At 47.4% G+C, this 24,705-nt stretch overlaps 1 protein-coding gene across 2 annotated transcripts in view; it reads right to left on the bottom strand.

Moving 5' to 3' along the window:
• The window catches only part of PAWR (pro-apoptotic WT1 regulator), a 91,051-nt gene extending 66,346 nt beyond the window's left edge, over positions 1-24,705 (bottom strand). For both annotated transcript variants that reach the window (XM_060191365.1, XM_007525659.3), the window contains exon 1: positions 23,850-24,705. In XM_060191365.1, the coding sequence (XP_060047348.1) occupies positions 23,850-24,233 (384 nt within the window). In that variant the 5' untranslated portion in view covers positions 24,234-24,705. The remainder of the gene's footprint in view (positions 1-23,849) is intronic.

The following is a 24,705-nucleotide window of genomic DNA, read 5'->3' on the forward strand; positions in this document are numbered from 1 at the left end:
GAGAACCACAGCTACAGACTGATCAACCAAAGTGCTTCAGAGCGCCACCTCTAGGCCACATCCGGACTCTGCCTACCGGGGGTAGCGAGGGAGCGCTTTATTGTACATTTTAAAAGATGCGATTATGCATATTAGCAAATGTAAATATTAAACATATACTCACAGGTGAGAAATAAATCTGCCCATAAGTACTTGATTTCAGATTCTTTTTAAAATATATTTATTTTAATGAGCAAAAGAAAGACTGACTGAACAGAGCCCTGCTCAGCTAACTGGAAACTTACTAAGAAAAAAGACCGCGAGGGTCGGGCGGTAGCGCAGTGGGTTAAGCACACGGGCGCAAAGCACAAAGACCGGTGTAAGGATCCCAGTTCGAGCCCCCGGCTCCCCACCTGCAGGGGAATCACTTCACAGTCTGCAGGTCTGCAGGTATCTTTTTCTCCCCCTCTCTGTCTTCCCCTCCTCTCTATTTCTCTCTGTCCTATCCAACAACGAATGACATCAACAACAACAACTACAACAACAATGAAAAACAACAAGGGCAACAAAAAGGGAAAATATATATTTTTAAAAGGCCTGTTTTGTTTTGACGTGGTACAGGACTGCACATGTGCAATACTGCTGACACAGGTTCCTTTTAATCTGTCCCTTTTTTCTTCCTAGTCTGCTAAGGAAAGAGACACCGCAGCATCGCAATACACCCATGGAGCTCCTGAGGTGCTGTCTACGGCAGAGGCCTGTGCTGTACAGGGTGAGCTAGCTTCTGGATCCTTTTAACTTTCTGATCCTTGGAGAGTAAGGGGGGGAGGGGGGACAACCAGGAACCTCCCACCACCCATGGAGTCCTCTGGTGCTGTCCAACAAAATGTTATGACTGTAAGAGCTGTATAAATAGGCTGCAAATGAGAACACAACTAGACCTGAACCTCTTCCACTCACATTCTCAGTCTGGTTCACTCTAGCCACCTGAAGTGGAACTTCAGTTCAGCTTCCTTCCCTCAAGAAGCAGTGCTCACTTCAGTCATCAAGAACAAAGCAGGCACACAACGTCTCAATCAAACAGCTTGGTTCCATATGTGGCCCACTGGCCTGCAAAGACATCATAAAAGGCCATCCATTCTTACTAGGTTTCTTCCTAGAAGAAAGAAAAGATCTAGAAATAGCTTTAAAACCTGTAATCACACTTCCAACTATAAAACAGGTGGGCAAAAAGAGTAACCAAAAATAATTCTCAGCAGACCTTCATACCCCAAGTGAACAACATGGTAGGTAACCAGAGAGAGTCTGCCTGACAACCCCATCGCATTCCCATTCCATAACCAGACTTTGACACTTACTGAGACCTGTTCATTCGTCATCATCTTTCTTCACAGCATAATTGTCCCAGTCTCCACCTGCAGAGCGAAAGCTCAAGTCCACTGCTCCCAGCTCAGAGAGACATTCCTCCCTACAACCAACCTTGAAGTTTCTACTTCAAACATACTGAAACCCATGCTAGCAAGTCAATTCTCAGCATTAGTCTGCTGCCGCTGCAGCTGTCTGCAAGCGTGCGCTCACCACACTCAGCACGGGACACGTGGACACTTCCTCTTCAGGTTCTGGCATGGACACGGAGGCAGTTCACCAAACGTGGTTCAAAAACACACGTGATACTGATATTTTAGGGCTCAACTGCAAGAAGGCTCGGTACGGCATCAGACAGGAATACAGCAGCCTGGATGCACCACTGTCCTACAGTCTATGAGCTGAATGCCAAAACAGCTATCTCCAGACCAAAGCCACGCTGCTAACTTCTAATCTCTACAATAGTCTTCCAGTCCAAAAGCAGCAAGAGGTCAAGTCTAACTGGAAGAGACTGATTTTGCTGACAGCTGATTCCATTTGCTGCAGCTCCCTCCCGGCCTTCAATTCAACATCCTTCTCCCTTCTAACCCACATGAAATAACCAGTTAAACTGTCAAATACTTGAAGATCAATAGACAGTTGGCTCAATAAACTCATTTCAACAGATTTCTATCGTAAAAATTCCAAAAGTCAGCCAAAATAAAAATTGTCAAATACAGAAGAACTGCTGCCACAATTCATCCCAAGTGTATACCCACAAGGACGTGACCTCTCTCCTTCCCTTTGGGTTTAGAAATGTGTCAGCCTTGACTCGCCTACTGCTTACACTGCTCTGACACACAGCTCCCCACACTGCAATCCATCCCAAGTCTTAGTCTCTGGGTTCCATCACTTAGGACAGCTCACAACTCCCAGTCTCGCTTCCAGTGCTCAGGTGTTAGGAGCAGTACTGTAAAGTTCTCTAAGATCAAACTACAGCAAAATGTGATACTGTCATAACCGACCTTCACTTTCCTTTGACACAGCTGAAGGTACTCTACCTCAGATCCAACTCACAACACAGTCTTAAAACCATTCGCAGACATCACTGCAAGGAGGTGGAACGGTGAAACAATCTGCTAACTTGAGAAGCCTCCAAAGCCCTCTTGAGAATCCTCAGCCTCTTCAAGTTATTTGATAGCCACTAAAATAAGAAGCAACCTGTAAGGTACAAACTTCATCTTAATAATTCAGGAGGTGACTCAAATGTATTAAGAGAGGCTTCCTTCCCCTGTAGGAGTCTAGCTTGAAGAGGTCTCAACTACTAAGAGACTTTGTGCTGTCTCTTACTCGCATGATAAAACAAATGTAGCAGTTTCTCTCTCCAGAGAAGGTATCAAGGATTTTATCAAAGCTACCTTATCATGTCAAGAGGATCTCAGGGAGTGGTCTGGGAGATGGCACAGTGGATGAAACACTGAACTCTCAGGAATAAGGTCCCGAGTTCAATCCCCAGCAGCACATGTACCAGAGTGATATCTGGTTCTTTCTCTCTCTCTCATCCTAACTTTCTCATTAATAAATAAATAAAATATTTTTAAAAAAGAGTATCTCAGGGAAACTAAAGAGTCAGTAGAACATTCCTTTCTTTTTTTTAATTTCTCTATTGGGGGATTAATGTTCTACAGTCGACAGTGAATACAACAGTTCGTAGGACAGTCCTTTCTATAAAATATTCCAAGTTAATAAATTCACTAGGAATAATGTTGTTAGAATATCACCATTCTGCCATCCCTAAGAAAAATAGATCCAGATACTACTCAGCTATTAAAAATGGTGACTTCACCGTTTTTAGCTGATCTTGCGCACGCTGTACCACGCGCAAGGACCGGGTTCAAATCTCCACTTCCCACCTGCAGCAGAGACAAACAAGGAAGCAAGTCTGCGGGTGCCTCTATCCCCTCCCCCCTCAATTTCTCTGTGTTCTATCAAATAAAATAGAGAGGAAGAGGAAGAGGAGGAGCAGGAGAGGAGGAGCAGTAAAAGAGGAAGAAAAGAAGGAAAAGGAGAGGGAGGAGGAAGAGTAGAAAAGAGAGGAAGAGGCCTACAGGAGCACCGAGCCGCAGTGATAGGCCAGGAAGGAAAGAAATAAGTTTGGAGGACAGGACCAACACATTCCCAGGTATATAGGTCCAGGTCTGGGACCTGGTACCAACCAGATGGGAGCACCACTGGGAGCACCACAACACCAGGCTAAGCTCCAGTGATGTGGCTCATCAGCCAGTCTCTCTAAAAAAAGGAAAAAAGAGAGTCGGGCGGTAGTGCAGTGGGTTAGAACACACATGGCGCAAAGCGCAAGGATTGACATAAGTATCCTGGTTCGAGCCCCCGACTCCCCACCTGCAGGGGAGTCACTTCACAAATGGTGAAGCAGGTCTGTAGGTGTCTGTCTTTCTCTCCCCCTCTCTGTCTTTCCCTTCCCCTCTTGATTTCTTTGTCGTATCCAACAACGACAACATCAATAACAACAACAACTACAACAATAAAAAACAAGGGCAACAAAAGGGAATAAATAAAATTAAAAAGAAAGAAAATTTAAAAAATAAATTTAAAAATAGGGGAAAAATTAATAAAAAAGGGTGGCATCATGCAAAGTCCCGGCACTGCAAAAAAAATTTTTTTCACAAATTATAAACATGCGTTGGGTTTATTGTTTATTTTTAAATAGATGGCATGTTTCTAAAACTCCCTAGACTTCACTTCTAATTAGTTAACACCAACAAGCAGGATAACATTCACACCTCAAAATCCTTTAGTAGTCGCACTTAAGGTCTGCTAAGTCAGCAGTGTGGTGAGAGCTGAGAGAGGCAGTTAGTTCATCAAAGACAGGTAACATTAGAGAAAGAGAGCGAACCAGTCTTTTATTCCCTTCTGGGACAAGGAGTAAAATACAAAATACCGCCTATATCCTATTCTTGCCAAAGAATTCTTGGGGGGGAGGGGCGGGTGATGGTGCACCTGGTTGAGTGCACATGTTACAATGCACAAGGACCTAGGTTCAAGGCCCCAGTCCCCACCTGCAGAGCGAAAGCTTCACAAGTAGTGAAGCAGTGTGTCTCTGTCTTTCACCCTCTCTTAACTCCCTATTCCCTCTCGATTTCTGACTGCCTCTATCTAAATAAATAAAGATAATTTAAAAAAAGAAGAAGAATTCTTGGGGTGGTGGAATGTGATAGTTTCAGTCACATGTACGATTCATCGGGAACGTGAGGATTCAGCAGATTATCAAACACCAATGGAGAAGCAATCAGCAGAATCCTAATACTGCATGACAAAGCTTCAGCTTCATTCAACAAAAAGAACAGTGAAAGAATCATGTGACATGCAAAGATTAAAAAAAAAAAAAAAGACAATAACCAACTGCAGTGTCCAGACCTTATTTGGGCAAAATACAAAAACGAGTATAAAAACCATGAGATTCTGAACACTGGCATCTGAGACTCACAAATTCACTTACAAAATTGCTATTGTAGGCTCACCAAGCCAATCCTTTGTAAGAGCATGCTCTCTACAAGTGGCATGACACTACCTAGAATCAAAGCAAAGTAATGAGGACTAGGGCAGGTGAGCTGTATCAGGCTGGCATCAGCTGAAAACTAATGGAAACCAGGCCTGTGCTTAGACAGAGGGTTCATTACACTGTCTGGTGTTCCTCTAGATCCACTGGTTTCTCTCTACTAAAAAGTCTCAGCTCGCCAGGTAAAGAAAGGATTGCAAAAGCTGGAGAAGGGCAAAAGACTGGCTCACTTACTGGTGGCCTTTTTGGTCACTATGAAGCCATCCATATCATCAGCTGGGTGGGCCTAGATCTCTGATAGATCTCTCTCTCCACCATCACTGGTCACACCCACTGGGAACATCATCATAAGCCCTTTGGGGGGCTTCTTTGGCACCATACTTTCACTCTGAACTAGCAACAGAAGGGACTGGCCCACTTTCTGAAGAAAGGCTGGGCCATCCTACTCTGCCACTCGAGGAAAAGAAAGACAACAGGAAGCTTGAACCCAGGTCCTTGTGATGGTCATGTGTGGGCTCTATCAACTGCACTGCTGCCTGACCTCCTGAATAATTTGCTTCTTAGCTGAAGGGTATTACAGTCACTAAGCTGTCTAATGTTTTTGGCTGATTGCTTTGCATCACAAGCCCTGAGCAGTTGTGTCTTTGGCCTTCCAACAACTTATTTCTGAACTCTTCGCCTCCAAGAATACTAAAACAAAAATAAAACAGGTGAGAGGGAGGTTACAGAGGAGAGATCAGGAGAGATCAGCAAGTTGGGAGTCACTTATTCTGTCTACGGCCATACCACCCTGAACACGCCCGATCTCGGAAGCTAAGCAGGGTCGGGCCTGGTCAGTACTTGGATGGGAGTCCCTTATTCTAACAGGACAAATACTAACTAGCATGTTTACACAGACACAATACTTTTAAGGTCGTGTGCGATAGCCCTGACCTTAAAAGGAACAGTTAGTTCAAAACAGAGCTGGGGGGGGGGGGGGTGAGGGGAATGAACTTATTTTCAGACAATTTCACTCTTGGGGACAGACAGAGCTCACCTGCTAAAACACATGACTGTTTGTTTGTTTGTTTATTCTGCCACCAGAGTCATCATGGGGCTCAGGCCTACACACTTCCACTACTCCCAGATGTCCTTTTTCCTTTTCCTTTCTGTTTTTGATCAAGGGTGAGAGAATGGGAGAGGGATAAACACAGAGAGAAGGAAAGACACCTGCAGCACTGTTACATGGTTCACAAAGATCCACCCCACCCCCGCAAGTGGGAATGGAGAGGGGGTGGGAGGGTCTTAACCCTTGTACATGGTGACCTGTGCACTCTACTGGGTGTGGCAAAGGCAAATATTTTCTAGTATTTGTGGAGTTCAACTATGTGCACTAAAGGCTGACATGCCTCCGTTTCTATTTGTTCCTCAGATGTAAAGAAGCAGAGAGAAAGGATGCCCTCAGTGCAGTACCTCTAAATTCAGATATATTTCCCTCTAACAATGGAGCCAGGCATAAAGAAAACATACCCTCCTCCCATTTCACTGAATCAATAAAAAAATAAATACCACTCTCTAAGGATGATGTCTCAATAGTCAAAGATAAGATTTTGATTTGCGAAATATTTGTTGAAAAACCACAGACAAAACTAAACTCTGTTATTAAGAAAGTAATGTGGCCTCTCAGCAACTATACTATAATCCATTAACCCCCCCAATAAAGTTTTTTTTAAAGTAATGTGATTAGGGGGGTGGGTGGTAGCACATCGGGTTAAGAGCACATAGTGTGAAGCACAAAGACCGGCACAAGGATCCCAGCTCAAGCCCCTGGCTCCCCACCTACAGGGGGGTCGCTTTGCAAGCTGTGAAGCAAGTCTGTAGGTGTCTCTTTCTTTCTCCCTCTCTATCTCCCCCTTCTCTCGTGATTTCTCTCTGTCCTATCCAATAAAATGGAAAAAATGGCCACAGGAGCAGTGGATTTTTTTTTATATTTATTTATTTTCCCTTTTTGTTGCCCTTGTTTTTTTATTGTTGCTGTTATTGATGTCGTCGTTGTTAGATAGGACAGAGAGAAATGGAGAGAGGGAGGGAAGACAGAGACGGGGAGAGAAAGACAGACACCTGCAGACCCACTTCACAGCCTGTGAAGCGACTCCCCTGCAGGTGGGGAGCCGGGGGCTCAAACTGGGATCCTTATGCCAGTCCTTGCGCTTAGCGCCACCTGCGCTTAACCCGCTACGCCACCGCCCGACTCCCAGGAGCAGTGGCTTTCTAGTGCAGGCACTGAGCCCCAGTGAATATCCTAGAGGCAAAAAACAAACAAACAAAAGAATGTGATTAATAGTGTGAAATATAAAGAGTAATTAACAGGATCAAATAAATACAACTTTCTTCTCAAAATGTTATATCACTTATAAAGTTGTATAACACATAAATATATTTTTATATCCAGAAATTTTGTCATTCTACAAATAATGTTACGACCCTTTTGTCACTGTCATATTATGAACACCTTCATATGTCACTATGCATGCTGTTACTATTAATGTCTCTGAAATATCCCAGAACGTGGATGTTTCAATATAGCTACTAATTTATCCGCACATGCTACATATTAAAGACACTGAATTAGACTTTTGGGGGGCATTTGCATTGCTATTTATCTATTACCTACTACTAGGACTTGCATCAATCTTTATTTTCTGGCTGCTAAGCAATGCATGATCTAATTTGGAGAGGTAAGAATTACCTAGTATTATCATAAAACACTGAGAATATAGCAAACTGTTAAATTTTACACTATTAGTACAGAGAAGCAAGAAAGTCCTGGAGGACTGAATGATCTAGGAATTTTCATGGAGTATAAGATCTGAACTTAACTTAAAGAGCTAATAAGACACGGTCTGGGGGTGTCGGGAGGTGACTCACCTGGAGAAGCATGTGCCTTAGCATGTTCAAAGACTCAATTTGAGCCCCTGGATATTTAAAAGGCATTAATCCTCAAGACTTACATACCATAACTATAAAGTAAGTTTTCACTGGATAGTGAAAATCAGCTTATGGAAGCACCCTCAAAAATGTAATTAACATCTCTTCCTTATAAAGCTTAAAAGGAAATAATCATTTTCATGGTAGGTCAACTTTAAAGTCAGGGTATAAAAAATGTACACAGACTATAATCTCAATGAATTAGAACTTAAATGGCACCACTTTCCTATCACCACCACCACAACACAACAACAACAACAAAAAGCACTATTCTAAATACAGCTTAGTGAAACACTTCATTTCCTCTAAAAGATAGCTCATCTATAGGAACACACACTTTATCAAGTGCAAGGATCTGGGTTTGAGTGGTGGAGCAATGTTAAGATGTCTCTCCTCCTCCTTCTCTTGTCTCTTGATCTGAAACCTTAAAGGAAAAAGAAAAGTCCACTAGGAGAAGTGGAATCATACTGGATAAGACCCTGGCAAAGGAGAGAAGGAGGGAATGAGAAAGGAAGGAAGGGAGGAAGAAAAAAGGACAGAAAGAGAATAAACTATTGAGAATTTGAGCAGATAATAGGCAAGAAAAAAAAAAAAAACCAAAGGCTAGCTCCACCCTTTAGTAGCTGTGATCGAAGCTGCAGAATTCAAGATTAACTACAAAACTATGAGACTGCAATAAGCATTTGCTTTCACTGCAAATTCAAAGGCAAGACCTAACCCAGTAAAAAAATTCACCTACCAATGTCCCCATAGTTACAGTCAGAACAGAACCTGGTACTTCAGAACCAGAGGCTCCTGTGCTCCTCAGAAAAGTTACTGCCAAAGTTTGCTCTAACACAGAATTCTTTCTGCTAGCAAAATCATCACTTGCAAGGTACACTGTTTACAGCCAATCTTTTTTTTTCTAAAATATTTATTTATTTATTCTTTATTGTTGCCCTTGTTATTGTAGTTAGTATTGTTGTCTTCGTCATTAGATAGGACAGAGAGAAATTGAGAAAGGAGGGGAAGACAGAGAGGGGGAGAGAAAGGTAGACCTGCTTCACCACCTGTGAAGTGACTCCCCTGTAGGTGGGGGGCCGGAAGCTCAAACTGGGATCCCTACACAGGTCCTTGCGCTCTGAGCCATGTGAGCTCAGCCCACTGCGATACCGCGCGACTCCCAGCCGGTCTTCTTTTTTAACTGAAATGGAAACTTGGATCTATCCACCCTATTATTTATAGTCATCGTCTAGTATCTATTCATCCTGATAAACACATCACTACCAAATTTTGCATTACTCAGTATGTAGATACCTGTCTCTAAACAAACAGAATCACCTTAGTAGCTTCATTTTGGTAGGTAGGGAAAAACTTTCCACTCCAGATGTTTTCAGAGTTTCTGTGGAAACGGGTGTGGACAGAGCAAGTGCCCAAGCAGCGATATTAACAAAGAGCAGGTGAGTCTGCATTCACACTAGCTTGATACTTTTTTAGAGTCATCACCCCAGCCTATCTCACTGTCTCTAGCTGTCCTCCCTCCACCCCTTCACCCCCTCTGTTAACTATCAGAACTTCAAAGTGTTCTCAATCAGAACATAGCCCTCCTCCTTTACAATGAAGATAACCAATGTATGAGAAGGGACCCAAACAGCTAGAGTCCAATTAAAATGCTGCCAGCACTGCCTCTGGGCAAGTCACAAATTCTTTGAGACTGAACTTCCTTATCTTGTAAATCGAGAAACACAAACAAATCTACCTTGTGATTTTCTGAGAAGATTAGAAATAACACTTGGCAAGCACCAGCACAATGCTGACTGCACAGCAAACATGTAGCAGAATTCTATTTTTTCCTGAGCTCCGTGTCCCTGTACATGCTATTTCTCCCATCTTTTAATCTGGGCCCTTATCCGCTTGGGAAATTCTTATCAGTCAAGATGCAGGACTTACTATGATTTCTCCTTGGTTTGTAAAGTTAACACCTCCATTTTCTGAGCTAGCCCAGCACTTGTTTCTCTTCTCCATGGTAGTTCCTACAACAGCTAAGTAATTATTTGCTGTCTGCTCTAGGTTGAATGTTTGTGTCTCCCCAGAATTCCTATGTTGAGATCCTAACTTGCAGTGCAACAGCCATTAGAAGGTGAGACTTTGGGGAGGTGACTAGTTCATAAATACACCACCCTCAAGATGAAGGCTTGTGCCCAGGTAAAAAAAGGATTCTCTCACCACTTCCACCATATGAGAAATGAACATGGAAGCAACTCTCATATAGACAGGAATCACTTCTGCTACTACCCTGATCTTGGAATCCCCAATCACCAAAGCAGTGAGCCATTTATCTACTGCACCACCTCCCGGACCACTGAGCCATTTATTAAGAAAAAAAGAAAAGGGGGCATAGCTGGTTAAGCGCACATGGTGTTAAGTGCAAGGGCTGGCTTAAGGATCCAGGTTCGAGGCCCCGGCTCCCCACCTACAGGGGTTGCTTCCCGGGCGGTGAAGCAAGTCTGCAGGTGTCTGTCTTTCTTTCCTCCTCTCTCCACTTCTCTCTGTCCTATCCAACAACAGCAGCAGCAATGACAACAATAACAATAACAACAACAACAAGGGCAACAAAAATGGGAAAAGATGGCCTCTAGGAGCAGTAGATTCATAGTGCAGGCGCTGAGCCCCACCGATAACCCTGGAGGCAAAAGAAAAAGAAAAAAAAAGAAAAGAAGAAAAAATCAGAGCATCCCTCCAGCACAGGTGATGCTAACGTCTGAGTCCAGGGCCTCATGCATGCTTGTATGTCAGGCTCCCCACTCACTGCATTACCTCCCCAACTTTGACGATTTTCTTTTTCTCACTTCCTTTTCCTTCTTTTTTTTTTTTTAAGATCTGATTAATTTTAGTGAGAGAGGAAGTGAAGAGACCAGAGCACTGGCCACCTCTGGCTTATGGTGTTGCCAGGAACTGAACCTGAAGCCTCAGAGTCTCAGGTATGACAGTCTCGTGAACAATTAGTGTACTATTTCCCCAACGCCAACAGACAAACTGCTATTGCTTGTAAGCCAGCCACTCTGTTATTCTATTACAGTAGCCTTGACTATTTTCCCTGAGAGAAGGTTGGAAGTTTCGTAAAGACTGATGTGTGTGTGTTGAATAATTCAGCACTAAGCCTGCTGTATACAGCTGGCATTCAAATTTTTCTGAGTAAACCAATTAACGGTGAATCCAGCAACCCAGAAAGCGGCAAAGTGGATGGAGGACTGAACTCAAGTATGAGGATCCTGAGTTCAATCCCCACACCACATATGTCAGAGTGATGGTTCTTTCTCTCCTTCCTCTGTCTTATTCATTAATAAACAAATCTTTAAATAATAAAGAATCTAACATGAAATGTTATAGCATTCAAGAGAGGGGAAAGACAAGAGCGAATGCTCCAGAAAGGTCAAACAGAATAAAAACAGAAAAGAAGCTGTTATATTGGGCAATTAGGAAGTCACAAACTTATAAAGATTGACTTCCAGATAAGCCTGCCAACGCCCATGTCCAGCTGAGAAGCACTGACAGAAGCCAGAACTCCCACCTTCTGTATTCCAAAAAGAATTCTGATCCATGCTCCCAGTGGGGGAGAAATGTTAGGGGAAGATGACCAGAGAGCTCTGAACTCCAACTCCATCAGGACCCAGAGAGAGAAGAAAAAAGGAGGGACATTCAGAAGTAGTAACAGGAGTGGGTGTGACTTAGAAAGGAAGGGAGGGCAGGACCATAGGGAGAAGAAGAAAAAAAAAAAGAATCATGGCCCAGGAAGTGGCACAGCAGACTCAGAAGCCTGAGGCTAAGATTCAGTCCCTGGCAGCACGGGTACCAGAGTGATGTCTGCTTTTTCTCCCTCTCCTCCTATATTTCTCATTAATAAATCAAATATTTTTTAAATCAGCACATGTATATAAATACAGACAGTTCGTTATAGAAGTAATAGCCAACCCATATATATCTGCAACCTTGGAAGACTGCTGCAGCTCCCAATGGAGAGGATGGGGACACAGAACTCTGGTGGTGGGGACAGTGCAGAACTGCACCCCTTACCTTATAATTGTGTCAGTCAGCATTGAGCCACTAGCAAAAATCTTAAAAAACTGTTTTCCGTCAAGCAACAGCAATTCCTGAAGTGTAAGTAGTCAGTGTCTTTAAATTAGCCATTAATGAAAGACAATATAACTGGGGATGAAGCAGTATTAAAGGAACATCCCTTCACAGCTAGGCGGACCAAGAGAGAAAGACTGAGTATTTTAAAAAGGAATAAACTGAACAGAAGTCTGGATAACTAGGTACAAGTAGCCCTTGGAGGGGGAGGGGGCGGGGCTTCCATTCTGCTAGAGAAGAGGGTGAGGGTAGTGTGTGCCACATTCTGAGCTAAAAGTAGCCTTGAAAGAACATACTCGGCCATGGGTGAGAGGAGCTGCGCAGGGGAAGCTTCACGAGCAGTGGAGCAGTGTCCTTCTGAGGAGAGGAGAGGAGAGGAGAGGAGAGGAGAGGAGAGGAGAGGAGAGGAGAGGAGAGGAGAGGAGAGGAGAGGAGAGGGGAGGGGGAGGGGAGGGGAGGGGGAGGGGAGGGGAGGGGGAGGGGGAGGGGAGGGGGAGGGGGAGGGGAGGGGGAGGGGAGGGGAGGGGGAGGGGGAGGGGAGGGGAGGGGGAGGGGGGGGAGGGGAGGGGGAGGGGAGGGGGAGGGGAGGGGAGGGGGAGGGGAGGGGGAGGGGAGGGGAGGGGAGGGGGAGGGGAGGGGGGAGGGGAGGGGGAGAGGGGGAGGGGAGGGGAAGGGGAGGGGAGGGGAGGGGAGGGGGAGAAGGGGGAGGGGGAAGAGGAAGAGGAAGAGGAAGAGGAAGAGGAAGAGGAAGAGGAGAGAAAAGGCAGAGTGGGGCTGCCAGGAGGAGAGCACTGTACTGGTGCAGTCCCACCAAGAGGCAGGCGAGCTCTCTGGTCAGAAGGTGGGAGACAAACAGAGAGAGAGACTGCTACAGTTAGAGCTGCTGCCACCGTGGTGAGCACACCTGCTTTCAAAACACCCAGTAACTGACTGACTGGTGCAGTAACATCAGCTCCTGGGGCTGAGAAGACAGCACAATGGTTAGCTATGCAGAAGACTTCATGCCTGAGGCTCCCAACTCCCAGGTTCAATCTCCACATCACCAGAAGCCAGAGCTGAGTGGGACTCAAATTCACCTTTTCTTTTTTCTGGTACCGCAATGCTACAAACCATGCTCTGTATTAGCACGCACTCATCATCTTCAATAGACATTCTCACTCCTAGCAGCTGTCCCTCCATCTCACTATGATCCTCACACAATCCACTGTTTCGCGTACTTTTGTGGAGATCATGAGTGTGCCTTTGCATGCTGATACGCACGGAATGAAACGATGCAGTCTGAGTGTGTGCATACACACTACAGCTTCTGTTTAGAACGCTGGATTTGTTCTAGTAGAACTGACACATGCGGAATAAACTGCAGAGAGCCAATTTCACACCGCCTTATGCACAACTGCAAGAACCAATAGCTAAGAAAACAGAACCTAGCCACACAGAATCACGTGCGGTGTAGGGCCCTGAAGCATCTTGTCAGGGACACTGTTTGGCTCCAAGTGACTGGAAGCCAATCCACCCACACCTACCCAACACTATCCCTCTTCCTCCAAGGCGTGACCACTCAGGGCTCCACTCTTCCAACTCACACTCCATGTACTAGCATCATAACTAACATCACAACTACACAGTGAGGACAGGGGGACAGAGGAAGTTACCAAGCAAGAAAGACTGACACACAGAGACCTGAAAATGGCACAAACAAATCAAAGTATGAGGCTGGCAAGACAGCTCTCGCCTGGATGGCGTGCCTTGCTGTCTCAGGGCCTAGCAGGTTCAAGCCTGGTACCTCGTGTGCTGGCTAAGATGTCAGCTCTATGTCTTTCCTTCCCTCCCGGCCTCCTTCCGTCTCCGTCTTTTACCTGAAAAACCATCTCGGAGGAGTTAAACTCTAGCAACAACAAAATCAAAAACAGAAAAATCTGGCTGTGCTGAGAGGTACCACCTCAATAAAAACTAGCAGGTGGTCCTAACAGCATTATCTCCAGGTACAGTTTAGCTCTCGGCAACAAGTCAGGTTGACTGAGACTCCAAAATCTGGCAGAAGTCACAGAGAAACTCAAAGAAACGGCTATGTGCATGGCAAGGCAGGCACCCTATCCAGTGAGCTCTCCCTCTAGCCTCCAAAGTCGGTTTTGTAGCAAAATTAACTTTGAGAAGTGCCAAAGCACTAGTGTCAGCACTCTACCCGCTGCAGACTACAAAGGAATCTTGTACCTCAGAACCTTAAACCATAATAACATTTTCCCTGGGAAATACCGGAAGAGACACACATTAAAATACCTTCAGCAATTCCCACGGTTCCAATACCGTTAAACTTTATTTTCTGGTGGGAGCTAAAACTTTAGTACCACACAAGTGCTAAAAACATAATGGAAAACTAAGATGAAATTTTAAGGCTTGAGAGATGGAACAGTGGTTATTCAAAAAGCCTTTCATGGCTGAGGCTCGGAGGTCCCAGGTTCAATTCCCCATAATTGAACTTATGGGTTCAATTCCCCATAAGTCAGAGCTGAGAAGTACTCTAGTTTTTTTTGGGGAAAAAAACTAAATGAAATTATAAAGGAATTTAGAGCAATTTGCAGAACTTGAATTAGGCCTGTTTTTAAAAAGAAATACTTAGAAAATTTTACTCATTAAAATTTTCTTCAATTCTGAACATCTGATACATACGTTATAGTAATGTTACTCTAAAACAGTATAACTGGTTTTTTTATTGTTGTTTTAGTTATTATTGTTGTTGTTGATGCTGTCATTGTTAGGACAGAGAGAAATAGAGAGATGAGGAAGACAGAAAGGGAGAGAGAAAGATAAGATACCTTCAGACCTGCTTCACCTCCTGTGAAGAGACGCCCCTGCAAGTGGGGATCCTGGGGCTCAAACCAGGATCCTTAAGCCAGTCCGTGTGCTTTGCACCATGTGCGCTTTACCCACTGCGCTACCGCCCGGACTCCCCTGCATAACTGTCTTCTGACCTGCATCACAACTGCCAATAAGCAATGAGGATCGAGCAGAGTACAACCAAGGTCACTGGAGGCATAAGACACTTACTGCCATCAGTGTCTACTGCTTCTCTGCTTGCAAATATTTTTAGCAAAATCCTCATTTAAATAGAAGTGCTGTATCTAAATTCTATAATGATGCTGAAACACCGTTACCAGGCAAATAATCTTTGTATTTCGGAACCACTAATATAGAGTAAGGTGACAGGGGCCTGTAGCCAATTGAGCGTGTGACCCTCAGACAAGCACCCGCAGTTCTCCTGACTGGCTGTGGAAGAGCACACTGATACAAGTCCAGTACAAGTCCAGTGACGAGAAGCGCGCCTGCAAATGAATCAGCAGGCCGTGAATGTCAGCTGCTGCGACTCTGCTGCTACTTATCCTTTCCAGGGGCACAGACGTTCACTGAAATCCTGACAGCCTTAAATGTTCAGTTGACGTTCTCAATAATGTGGAGCACTGAGGAAGCTGAGTTCAATGCCTCCTTACACAACCTCAACGTCGTCGCTGCTTCATCGACTCTGTCCACCAGCTGAATGTTCTCTCAACTCTGAGTCACTCCAAGTGCCGCTCCTGACTCATCGCACAGAAAGGCAGACAGTCTGGAATACCATACGCAGACAAAAGGCATGTCCTGATCTACCTGGATTTGTAAGGCTTGTGGAGCAGAACCTGTCCTGTTGAAAGTTCAATGTGTGCTGAATAACTAAGACTTAAATCATGGAGACATGAAAGTGTTTTGTATATATACTAAATGATCTTTCAAACTATGCAGGAGGTGTTCTGATTCATTCTCAAAGAGTCACCATGTACGACTTAAGTGAAATTAAAAATCCAGACTTGCAGGGACTGAGCTGTAGCACATAGGGTGAGCACACACATTACAGTGCACAGGGACCCAGGTTCAAGCCCTGTCCTCACCTGCAGGGGAGAAGCGTCTGTAAAGTGGTGAAACAGCTGTAGCTGTCGCCTTCTGTATCCCTCTTTACCTCCCCCTTTCCCTTCCCCTTTCGATTTCTGCCTTAAATATGTTTTTAAATATCCAGACTGTCTCAATTGTAACTTAAAAGACAATAGGTTTATATTTTGCTGATATTCAAACATTTTGCCAAGCAAATTACACATAAATGGATCAGAAACAATCTCTGAATCTATAAACTTGACCTTGGTTTCTACTCAATCTCATACATGTATGACCGTCCCCCTTCAGATATTTAAATCTTTTAGGGTAGATTCTCATTAAAACTTATGCCATGGGCGTGGTGGCGCACCCAGCTAAGCGCACAGTATAAAGTTCAAGGACCCCAGTTTGAACCCCCACTCCCTCACTTAGAGGGGGTTTGCTTCACAAGTGGTGAAGCAGGTCTGCAAATGTCTGTCTTTCTCTCCCCCTACCTGTCTTCCCCTCCTCTCTCAATTTCTCTCTGTCCTATCAAAAAAAGAAGAAAAAAATGGCCTCTAGGAGCAGTGGGTTCAGAGTGCAGGCACAGAGCCCCAACGAGAACCCTGAGGGCAAAAAATAAACAAACAAAACAAAAACCCTATTGGGGCACATCACCATGCTCAAGGGCTTGGGTTAAAACCCCTTGTCCTCACCTGAGTGTGTGGGGGGGCAGGGCACTATCATGAAACAGTGCTATAGGTGTCTCTCTCTCCCCCTATCTATCTATCTATCTATCTCCCTCTTCCCCCACAATTTCTGTCTCTGTCCAAAAGAAATAAAAAGAAAAGAAAGGGCCACTGAAAGCTGAGTGCCTCATACAGGCACAAAGCCCTAGTGAAAATCCTAGTAATAAAAATAAATATAAATTGTAAAAAAAAAAAAATTGAAAAAAATCTACAGGAAGAAAGCTGAATAATTCAAGGTAGGTTGATCCTTAAAAACTGCCTCCCCTAGTTACACACCTACAGGCATGAAAGCAGGTAAAATGCTATTTACCATGCAGGCATTTTACATAGGATCTGGAGTCACACTTCAGTTTCCTCCTCGGGAAACGGGGATAAAAAGAGTAACTAACTACCATGTGGGGTGCTGTCAGTATTAGTTAAAACGGCACATACAGCACGTTACCTGAATGCTATAAAAAAACTAAGTCTCTCCGTGGCAACATATGTGTGGATGAGACAGAGGCAGAGCTCAGAGCACCATCCTCGTAGCTGCGTCGCCCAGGACGGAACTCAGGGCCTCAGGCTTGAGCCCAACGCCTTAGCTCCTGGGCCACCTCCTGTATGCCAGCCATCTGTTGGTCCTTTCAAGGAAACCCACTCTGCATCAACAATGTCGCAACACTCTCACTGTACAGACCGCAGTCTGATTGCCCTGACCCCGACCCGGTCCTGGTCCCTCAAAGGGGTCTTCCTATCCAGGCCCCGCGTCACAAGGGGATGCAGCCAGAGAAGGTGACAGGACAGAGCCTTCTTTAAAGACTCTCACCCGGCCGGCAGCACCGCACTACCAGGGAAGGGCCAGCACACATTCTTTCCCGGCTCTATTGCTGTGCTGTGTCTGCAATCAGGGCTTAGCTGGGGCTCCACACCTGGTGACCTCCCAGCTTGCAGTGAACAGAGGTTTGTTTTTTTTTTTTCTTTTTTCCAGACAGAGGTTGAGAGACAGAGAGGGAAAAAGAAAGAAACAGGCAGTAGAGTACTGCTCCTGAAGCTTCTCCTTGGCATGGTGTGCCCTGTGTAGTCAGGGGCTTGAACTCGGCTATGCATCCTACCCTGGAGAGGAGGGGGAGGGGGAAGGGGAGGAAGGGGGGAAAAGGAGGGAGAGGAGGAGGAGAAGAGGGAAGAAGAGGGGGAGGAGGAGGAAGGGGGAAAGAGGGGTGGAGGAGGGAAGAGGGGGAGGGAAAGGGGGAGATGGGGGAGGAAGAGGGGGAGGAGGAGGAGATGGAGAAGGAGAAGGCGGGGAAGAGGAGGGAGAAGAGGAGAGGGAGGAGGAGGGGAGGAGGAGGGGAGGGGAAGAGGGGGAGGAAAAGGACATGGAGAAGGAGGAGGAGGAGGGGGAAGAAGAGGGGGAGAAGGACATGGAGGAGGGGGAGGAGCAGGAGGGAGCGGGGGGAGGAGCAGGAGGGAGCGGGGGGAGGAGCAGGAGGGAGCGGGGGGAGGAGCAGGAGGGAGCGGGGGGAGGAGCAGGAGGGAGCGGGGGAGGAGCAGGAGGGAGCGGGAAGAGGAGGGGGAGGAGGAGATGGAGAAGGAGGAAGAGGGAGGAGGAGGGGGAAAAGGGGGGAGGAGAAGGAGGAAGAGGGAGGGGAGAAGGGGCGAGGAGAAGGAGGAAGAGGGAGGAAGAGGGGGAAAAGAAGGGAGAAGAAGGAGGAAGACGGAGGAGGAAGGGGAGAAGGGGGAGGAGGAGGGGGGGAGGAGGGGAAGAAAAGAAGGGGAAGAGGAGGGATAGGAAAAGAAGACTGTGCTGCGCAGGCACCTGTCAGGGAACTAAGCCGTGCACGCATGACAAATACCTTGTGCACCACTATTCAAGGTGTCAGGTGTGGGGCGCCCATCACCGTGAGTTAGGACTCAGGTTCGAGACCCGGCTGGATCACCACATGCAGAGGGAAGCCTTAGGAACAATGAAGTGGGTCTGCAGATGTCTACCTTTCTCTCTCCCACTCTTTTTCCCCCTCCCCTTTCAATTTCTGTCTGTACTATCAAAAAAAAGGGGTGGGGGTCGGGCTATAGCACATAGGGTTAAGCGCACATGGTGCAAAACCAGCATAAGGATCCCGGTTCAAGGCCCCGGCTCCCCACCTGCAGGGGAGTCACTTCACAAGCAGTGAAGCAGGTCTGCAGGTGTCTGTCTTTCTCTCCCCCTCTGTCTTCTCCTCCTCTCTCCATTTCTCTGTCCTATCCAACAACGACAACATCAATAACAACAATAATAATAACCACAACAGTGATAAAAACTAGGGCAACAAAAAATGAAAATAAATAAAAAATATTTTTTAAAAAGGGAAATGACCACCAGGGGCAATGGATTTGTAATGTAGGCACTAAGCCTCAGAGACAATCCTGCTGGTAATTTTAAAAAAAAGAATCAGTATTCCTCTAATAGATTGCTGAGGAAATCAGTGTGCACTCTGCCAAGTGAGCTAGCTATCAGCAGCTCTGTGCGCTGACCTCTCCTACACTAGTGAGTGATCCCGCCAACTCCCTGCCAGCGTGCCTGCCTCGCCACGTGTGGGGGCCAGGACTAAGCCCGTCTCCAGCACACTGGTGAAAGCTTCCCTGTGTCTCTGTGCCTCGGCCTCTCTATCTGAAAAAGCTGACCTGGTGAGTGGTGAAAGCCCAGCAATGATAAAATAGTAGTGAGGGACCGGGGAATCGGGTGGTAACGCATCAGGTTAAGCGCACGTGGTGCGAAGGGCAAGGACCAGCATAAAGGATCCCTGTTCAAGCCCCCGGCTCCCCACCTGCAGGGGAGTCGCTTCACAGGCAGTGAAGCAGGTCTACAGATGTCTGTCTTTCTCTCTCCCTGTCTTCCCCTCCTCTCTCCATTTCTCTCTGTCCTATCCAACAATGACAACATCAATAACAACAATAATAACTACAACAATAAACCAACAAGGGCAACAAAAGAAAATAAATATTTTTTAAATTTTTTTTTAATAATAATAATAATAAGGGACTGGATGGTGGTGCATCCAGTGCAAGGAGCCAGGTTCGAGCCCCCGCTCTCCACCTGTAGGGAGGATGCTTCATGGCTGGTGAAGCAGGTCTGTAGATGTCTATCTTTCTCCCTCTCTACCCTCCTCTTTCAATTTCTCTCTGTCCTGTCAAATAAAAACAATAAAGGAAAAAACAAACAAACGGAAATGGCTGCCGGGAGCAGTGAATTTGTAGTGCTGAACCCGAACCCCAATGATAACTCCAGTGGCAATAAAAAAGAAAAGAAAGGGGGCCAGGCAGTAGCACACCAGGTTAAGTGCACATAGTAAGAAGCCAAGGATCAGAGCAAGGGTCCAGGTTCAAGCCCCTGGCTCCCCACCTGTAGGGGGGTAGCCTCACAAGCAGTGAAGCAGGTCTGCAGGTGACTATCTCCCCCTCCATCCCCCCCCTCCTCTCTCCATTTCTCTCTGTCCTATCCAACAACAACAGCAATAACAGCAACACCACCAACAACAATGGGGAAAAAATGGCCTCCAAGAACAGTGGATGTGTAGTGTTGGCACTAAGCCCCAGTGATAACCCTGGAGGGAAAAAAAAAAAAAAGATAAAATAATCATAATAAACATTATACAATTAGGTATAAACATCTGCACACATACAGGTACAGGGAGATGTAAGTCTTAGTTCAAGACCCTTAAGCTCTATCCAGTTATCTCCCTAAATACACATTTCTAGCAACTGACTACAAACGGCATCAAGATGATTCGAGAACTTAAGGTTTTCACATACTAATGCCTCAGCGTTCTCCCTCGACTCCAGCCTTGCTCCTTGGGAACAGACACTGATTCTTACTGTCACCACAGTCCTGCCTAGCCCCCTAAACACAGACCTAGAGCAAGAAAGCTTCTCTAGGACACACACACAATTGCTGGCAGGCGGTAGGTAGTTCATACCCAGATCACAAATGGGAATGAAAACAAAAGTTCTAAGGACAAGCTCATTTCTCTCTCTAGAGCCATCTGTGTATTTATCCCCCACTTTTAGTTGCTAATGCTGTCTTCTAGGTTTTGTTTTTCTGTTTTGTCTTTGGTATCTTTGCCTGCTATCAGATGTCTTTGTAGTCTGCAAAGTAAGTCCATCAAAGTCCCAGTAAGTGTGCCAGATATTTAGAGAGTAGTTTTTGAAACACCTTAATGTTTTTGAACACTAATACCAGCTCTCTCCAGAGAAGTGACACATGCTAGCTTACCCATTTGTTGGGAGGACTGTGAGAAAGTCAGAAGAGTCTTACAGCACTATCTGTAAGTAAACTCCTGAACAGTGACAGGCTGGTGATTAGTCTGTTACCACAATATTGCATGCCTAAAAATCTGTTGGGATTGCTATACAACTCTTTAAAATGGTAATGTTAATTACTTCACACAAGAAACTCCACAGCAATTGTCCTGCATTAAGTTCAAATTACTAAGACATGGTACACAAGTCTAAAAAGCTAACAACATAAAAGGTGTGAAAACTGGCCATCCTGAAAGCTGTGCCTTGTACAGTTTGGCAAAATCAAAACAATCAAAACCTTCAAGTTGTTCTTAAAAAGCTGAAAATGAGAGAAACTGACACTCGGAAGTATGCCTGGCTAGCCGCTGGGTTGTCTGCCAAGTCAGGACGCTTTTCTATATAGAAAAATGCATCGTGACTTTCCCAAAAACTCAGAAGAGACTTCAGTAACTTTATCATGTTTTGTTGAGACCCATAGCAATGAGAAGAGCCAGTTACCACTAAAAAAGAAAGCAGTCCTCAGTTCACTAAGGAAAGTTCAAATTCCTCAGACTTAAAGAAAAAAAAAAAGGTACCCAGCGTTGTTTGTTTTTAAGGAAGAATAAATGTAGGAGTGGCCAACACCCAAACATTCCAGCGTATTAGACTCTGCGGCAGGGCAGGGCAGTGGGGAGGGCTACATTCTCAGCACTCTGCTTCCTCGCCCAAAGCAGCAACAAAGAAAGACCCTCAAAAGACACAGCATCCTTAACTTCCCCACCAAGCATCACCCTTGCTAAGGAAAAAAAAAAAAAAAAAACCGGAGGAACTCAGCCGATTGCAGCACAGGCAGCCAGACCAAAAAATGAAGTCTACCATCTGCCAAGATGTTTCCCAAAATAAGAAGCCTGTCAGAGAACAATGAGTGGAAGATTGCAAGATGACAAATTATTTGATTTGGACCATTAACTACTATTAAAAATAAAGTTGAGGAATGTAGCTTTTCCAAAGTCTGGGTTCAGTTTCCTCTTAATCTTCATTTTGTAACTTAAAAAAAAAAACTAGAAATCTGATTACCACTCTTAGGAATTCCTTTTAAAGCAACTTAATGAATAACAGATCTTCTGTGCAAGTAGCAAACCACAGAGGACAGTTTTGCTGGCTGATAAAAATCTGAAACATTCACATAAAAAACATACTCTTCAAAGACAAACTGATTTCCCAGGTATGGAAATCACAGAACTTAAAAATGTGGACATTTTTGAAACAAGTCCCGACTGACGGCAAATGCTTCTACTTAAGGTAATCAGTTAGGTTAGCAGCTTAAAAAAAAAAGTGAAACTTAAACTTGGCAAAAGGCACCAACCACTTCAGTTGAAACAAGGCTGTTCAGACACTTGGAAAACCTTGGAGATCCAACAAGTGCCCTGCCCTGAGCCATGGTGGCCAGCTCACCTGGGAAGGGGTCTGCCAACCCCCCCCCCCCAACCAGAGTTCAGACCAGCTCCTGACGCTCTGAAGGGAGTTTCTCTGAGCCTGTGTTCTCGTGTTCTCTCTCTCTCTCTCTCTCTCTCTCTCTCTCTCTCGGTGGTGCTAAGGATTAAACCTGGGGCACTGGATGTCTATTGTTATCTGAAATAGTTGACCCACATCAGTGAAGTCCTGGTCACCAAAATAAATGCACTAAAAAAAAAAAAAAAAAAAGACTTGCAGGGGGTTGTTCTGACGTTTCTCTCTTTCTATCTGGAAACCCTGGCCCAGGTTAGCAGTAGGTGTCCTGACCTAAAGTACACACACACACACACACACACACACACACACACACACACACACCGACTTGTATGGGACTGTCCTGATGCCTCTATCTGAAAAAGTAGAGCCGGATCAGCGACCAGACACACGCACACAGAAATGGCTCGGGGCTGGGTGGCACACCTGGCGGAGGTACGAGGCACACACTACTGTGGGCAAGGGCTGGGTTCAAGCCCAGGTCCCGCCTGCAGCGGGGAGAAGGGGGAGGCGTCATACCCAGGGAAGCGGGGCTGCAGGTGTCTCTCCCTGGTTGAGAAAAGACATCATACACCAGTCAGGCCGGTGGGAAGATGCTGCTGTCTCCCTCCTCCTTCCACCACTGTTTTAAGTGGGGTGGAAGAAGGAAGATGAGGAGCAGGAAGGAGGAGGAGGAGGAGGAGAAAGGGGCCCAAGGCCACCACAAGTGTTTTCCAGAAGTGCCGAGGTAACATCATGGCTACGCAAAAAAAAAAAAAAAAAAAAAAAAGCTTTTCAGGTCTGAGGCTCCCAAGTCCCGGGTTCGATCCCCAGCACCATCCCAAGCCAGAGCTGAGCAGGGTTCTTGTGGAAACAGAATTTAACAGTTGTCTGGAACTAGGCACTGAATCACGAGGGTTCGTCTCGGCTTATTAAGAGGAGAAAGAGACGACAGCCCGCGGGTCGCCACCCCGCAAAAAGGCCCCAGCGCTCGGACCCAGCTCCCCTCAAAGGAGCTGCTGCGGCCCAGCCATGGGGGGGGGGGGGGACTGCCGTCTGGAAAGGAGCAGGAGGCCGCGCTCGGACCCCAGGCGGGGGCAGCACAGTAGGACCCCAGGCCCGGTGTCCGGGCCGCCCCCAGCACCGAGCACCGAGCAGGAGCACCGGAGAGGAGCATCGAGCACCGGGCACCAGGCATGAACACCCGGCACCGGGCAGGGGCCCCGAGCCCCAGGAACCGGGCAGCAGCACCAAGCACCGGGCCCCGGGCAGGAGCCCGACTCCCCCCACCCGGGAAGAAGCACCGAGCCCCGGACAGGAGCCCGAGACCCCCCCCCCCCCAGGGAAGAAGCTCCGAGTATCGGGCAGGAGCACTTAACACCGGGCAGGAGCACCGGGCACCGGACAAGAGCACCAAGCACCGAGCCCCCCCTCCCGGGAAGAAGCACCGAGCATCGGACAGGAGCAGCGGGCACCGGGCGGGAGCACTTAACACCGGAAGGAGCCCCGAGCCCCGCACCACTGCCTACCTGCGCCGCGGGGACGCTCACCACGCCGGTGGAGCGCCGCTTCTCGCGCAGCTTCCTCCGCTCGATGTGCGCGCGGCCCTTCCTGGCGCCAGGGCCCCGGGGCTGCTCGGCGCCGCCGTCCTGCTCGTCGCGGCCGTCCTGCTCGTCGCGGCGGCCGGGGGGCTCGGCCTCGGGGGGCGCGTCCGGGGCGGGCGCGGCGGGCGCGGGGCCCGGAGGTGCGGCTGCCGGCTTCCCCGCCGCGTCCCCGCCGCCCCCCGCGCCCGGCGGGTGCTGCTTGGCGCGCATCTTCTCGCGCTTGGCCTTCCACTCCTCCAGGAAGTCGACCGGGCTGCCGCCGCCAACGCCGCCGCCGCTGCCGCCCGCCCGGTAGCCGCCGGTCGCCATGTTCCCGCGGGGCCGCCCGCCGCCGAGCCTCAGGGGACACGCGGGCGGGGCTCAGTCAGGTCCGCGGCCCGGGACGCCGCCCCACCCCCGGTCCCGCCACCTGTCGGCCGCGCGGGGCCCGGGACGCGGTGCGGGGAGATGCGGGTGCTGGCGGCCGCTCACCCCGAGGCGCGGAGGGGGCGTGGGACGAGGGGCCCAGGTGAGCGCGCTCTCGCCAGGCCGCGCCGGACTCGCGCCCCGCACCGCGGCTCTGCCCAACTCACACCGGCGGCGGGACGGGGGAGCAGGGAGCCGAGCGGCGCCGAGCGCCGCCGGAAAGGGCCGAGGCCGGGGAGAGGGGCGGGGCGGGAGGGAAGCTGAAGCCACGCCCCCAGCCCAGGTGCGCTGGCCGCTAGCTGCCGCCGGCGAGCCGCGCACCGCCGCGCCCCTCGGCCCCGCCCCCGCGCGCCTTTAGCCCCGCCCCTCGGCCCCG

The sequence above is a fragment of the Erinaceus europaeus genome, chromosome 5 (genome assembly GCF_950295315.1).
Source record: "Erinaceus europaeus chromosome 5, mEriEur2.1, whole genome shotgun sequence".
Lineage (NCBI taxonomy): Eukaryota > Metazoa > Chordata > Mammalia > Eulipotyphla > Erinaceidae > Erinaceus > Erinaceus europaeus.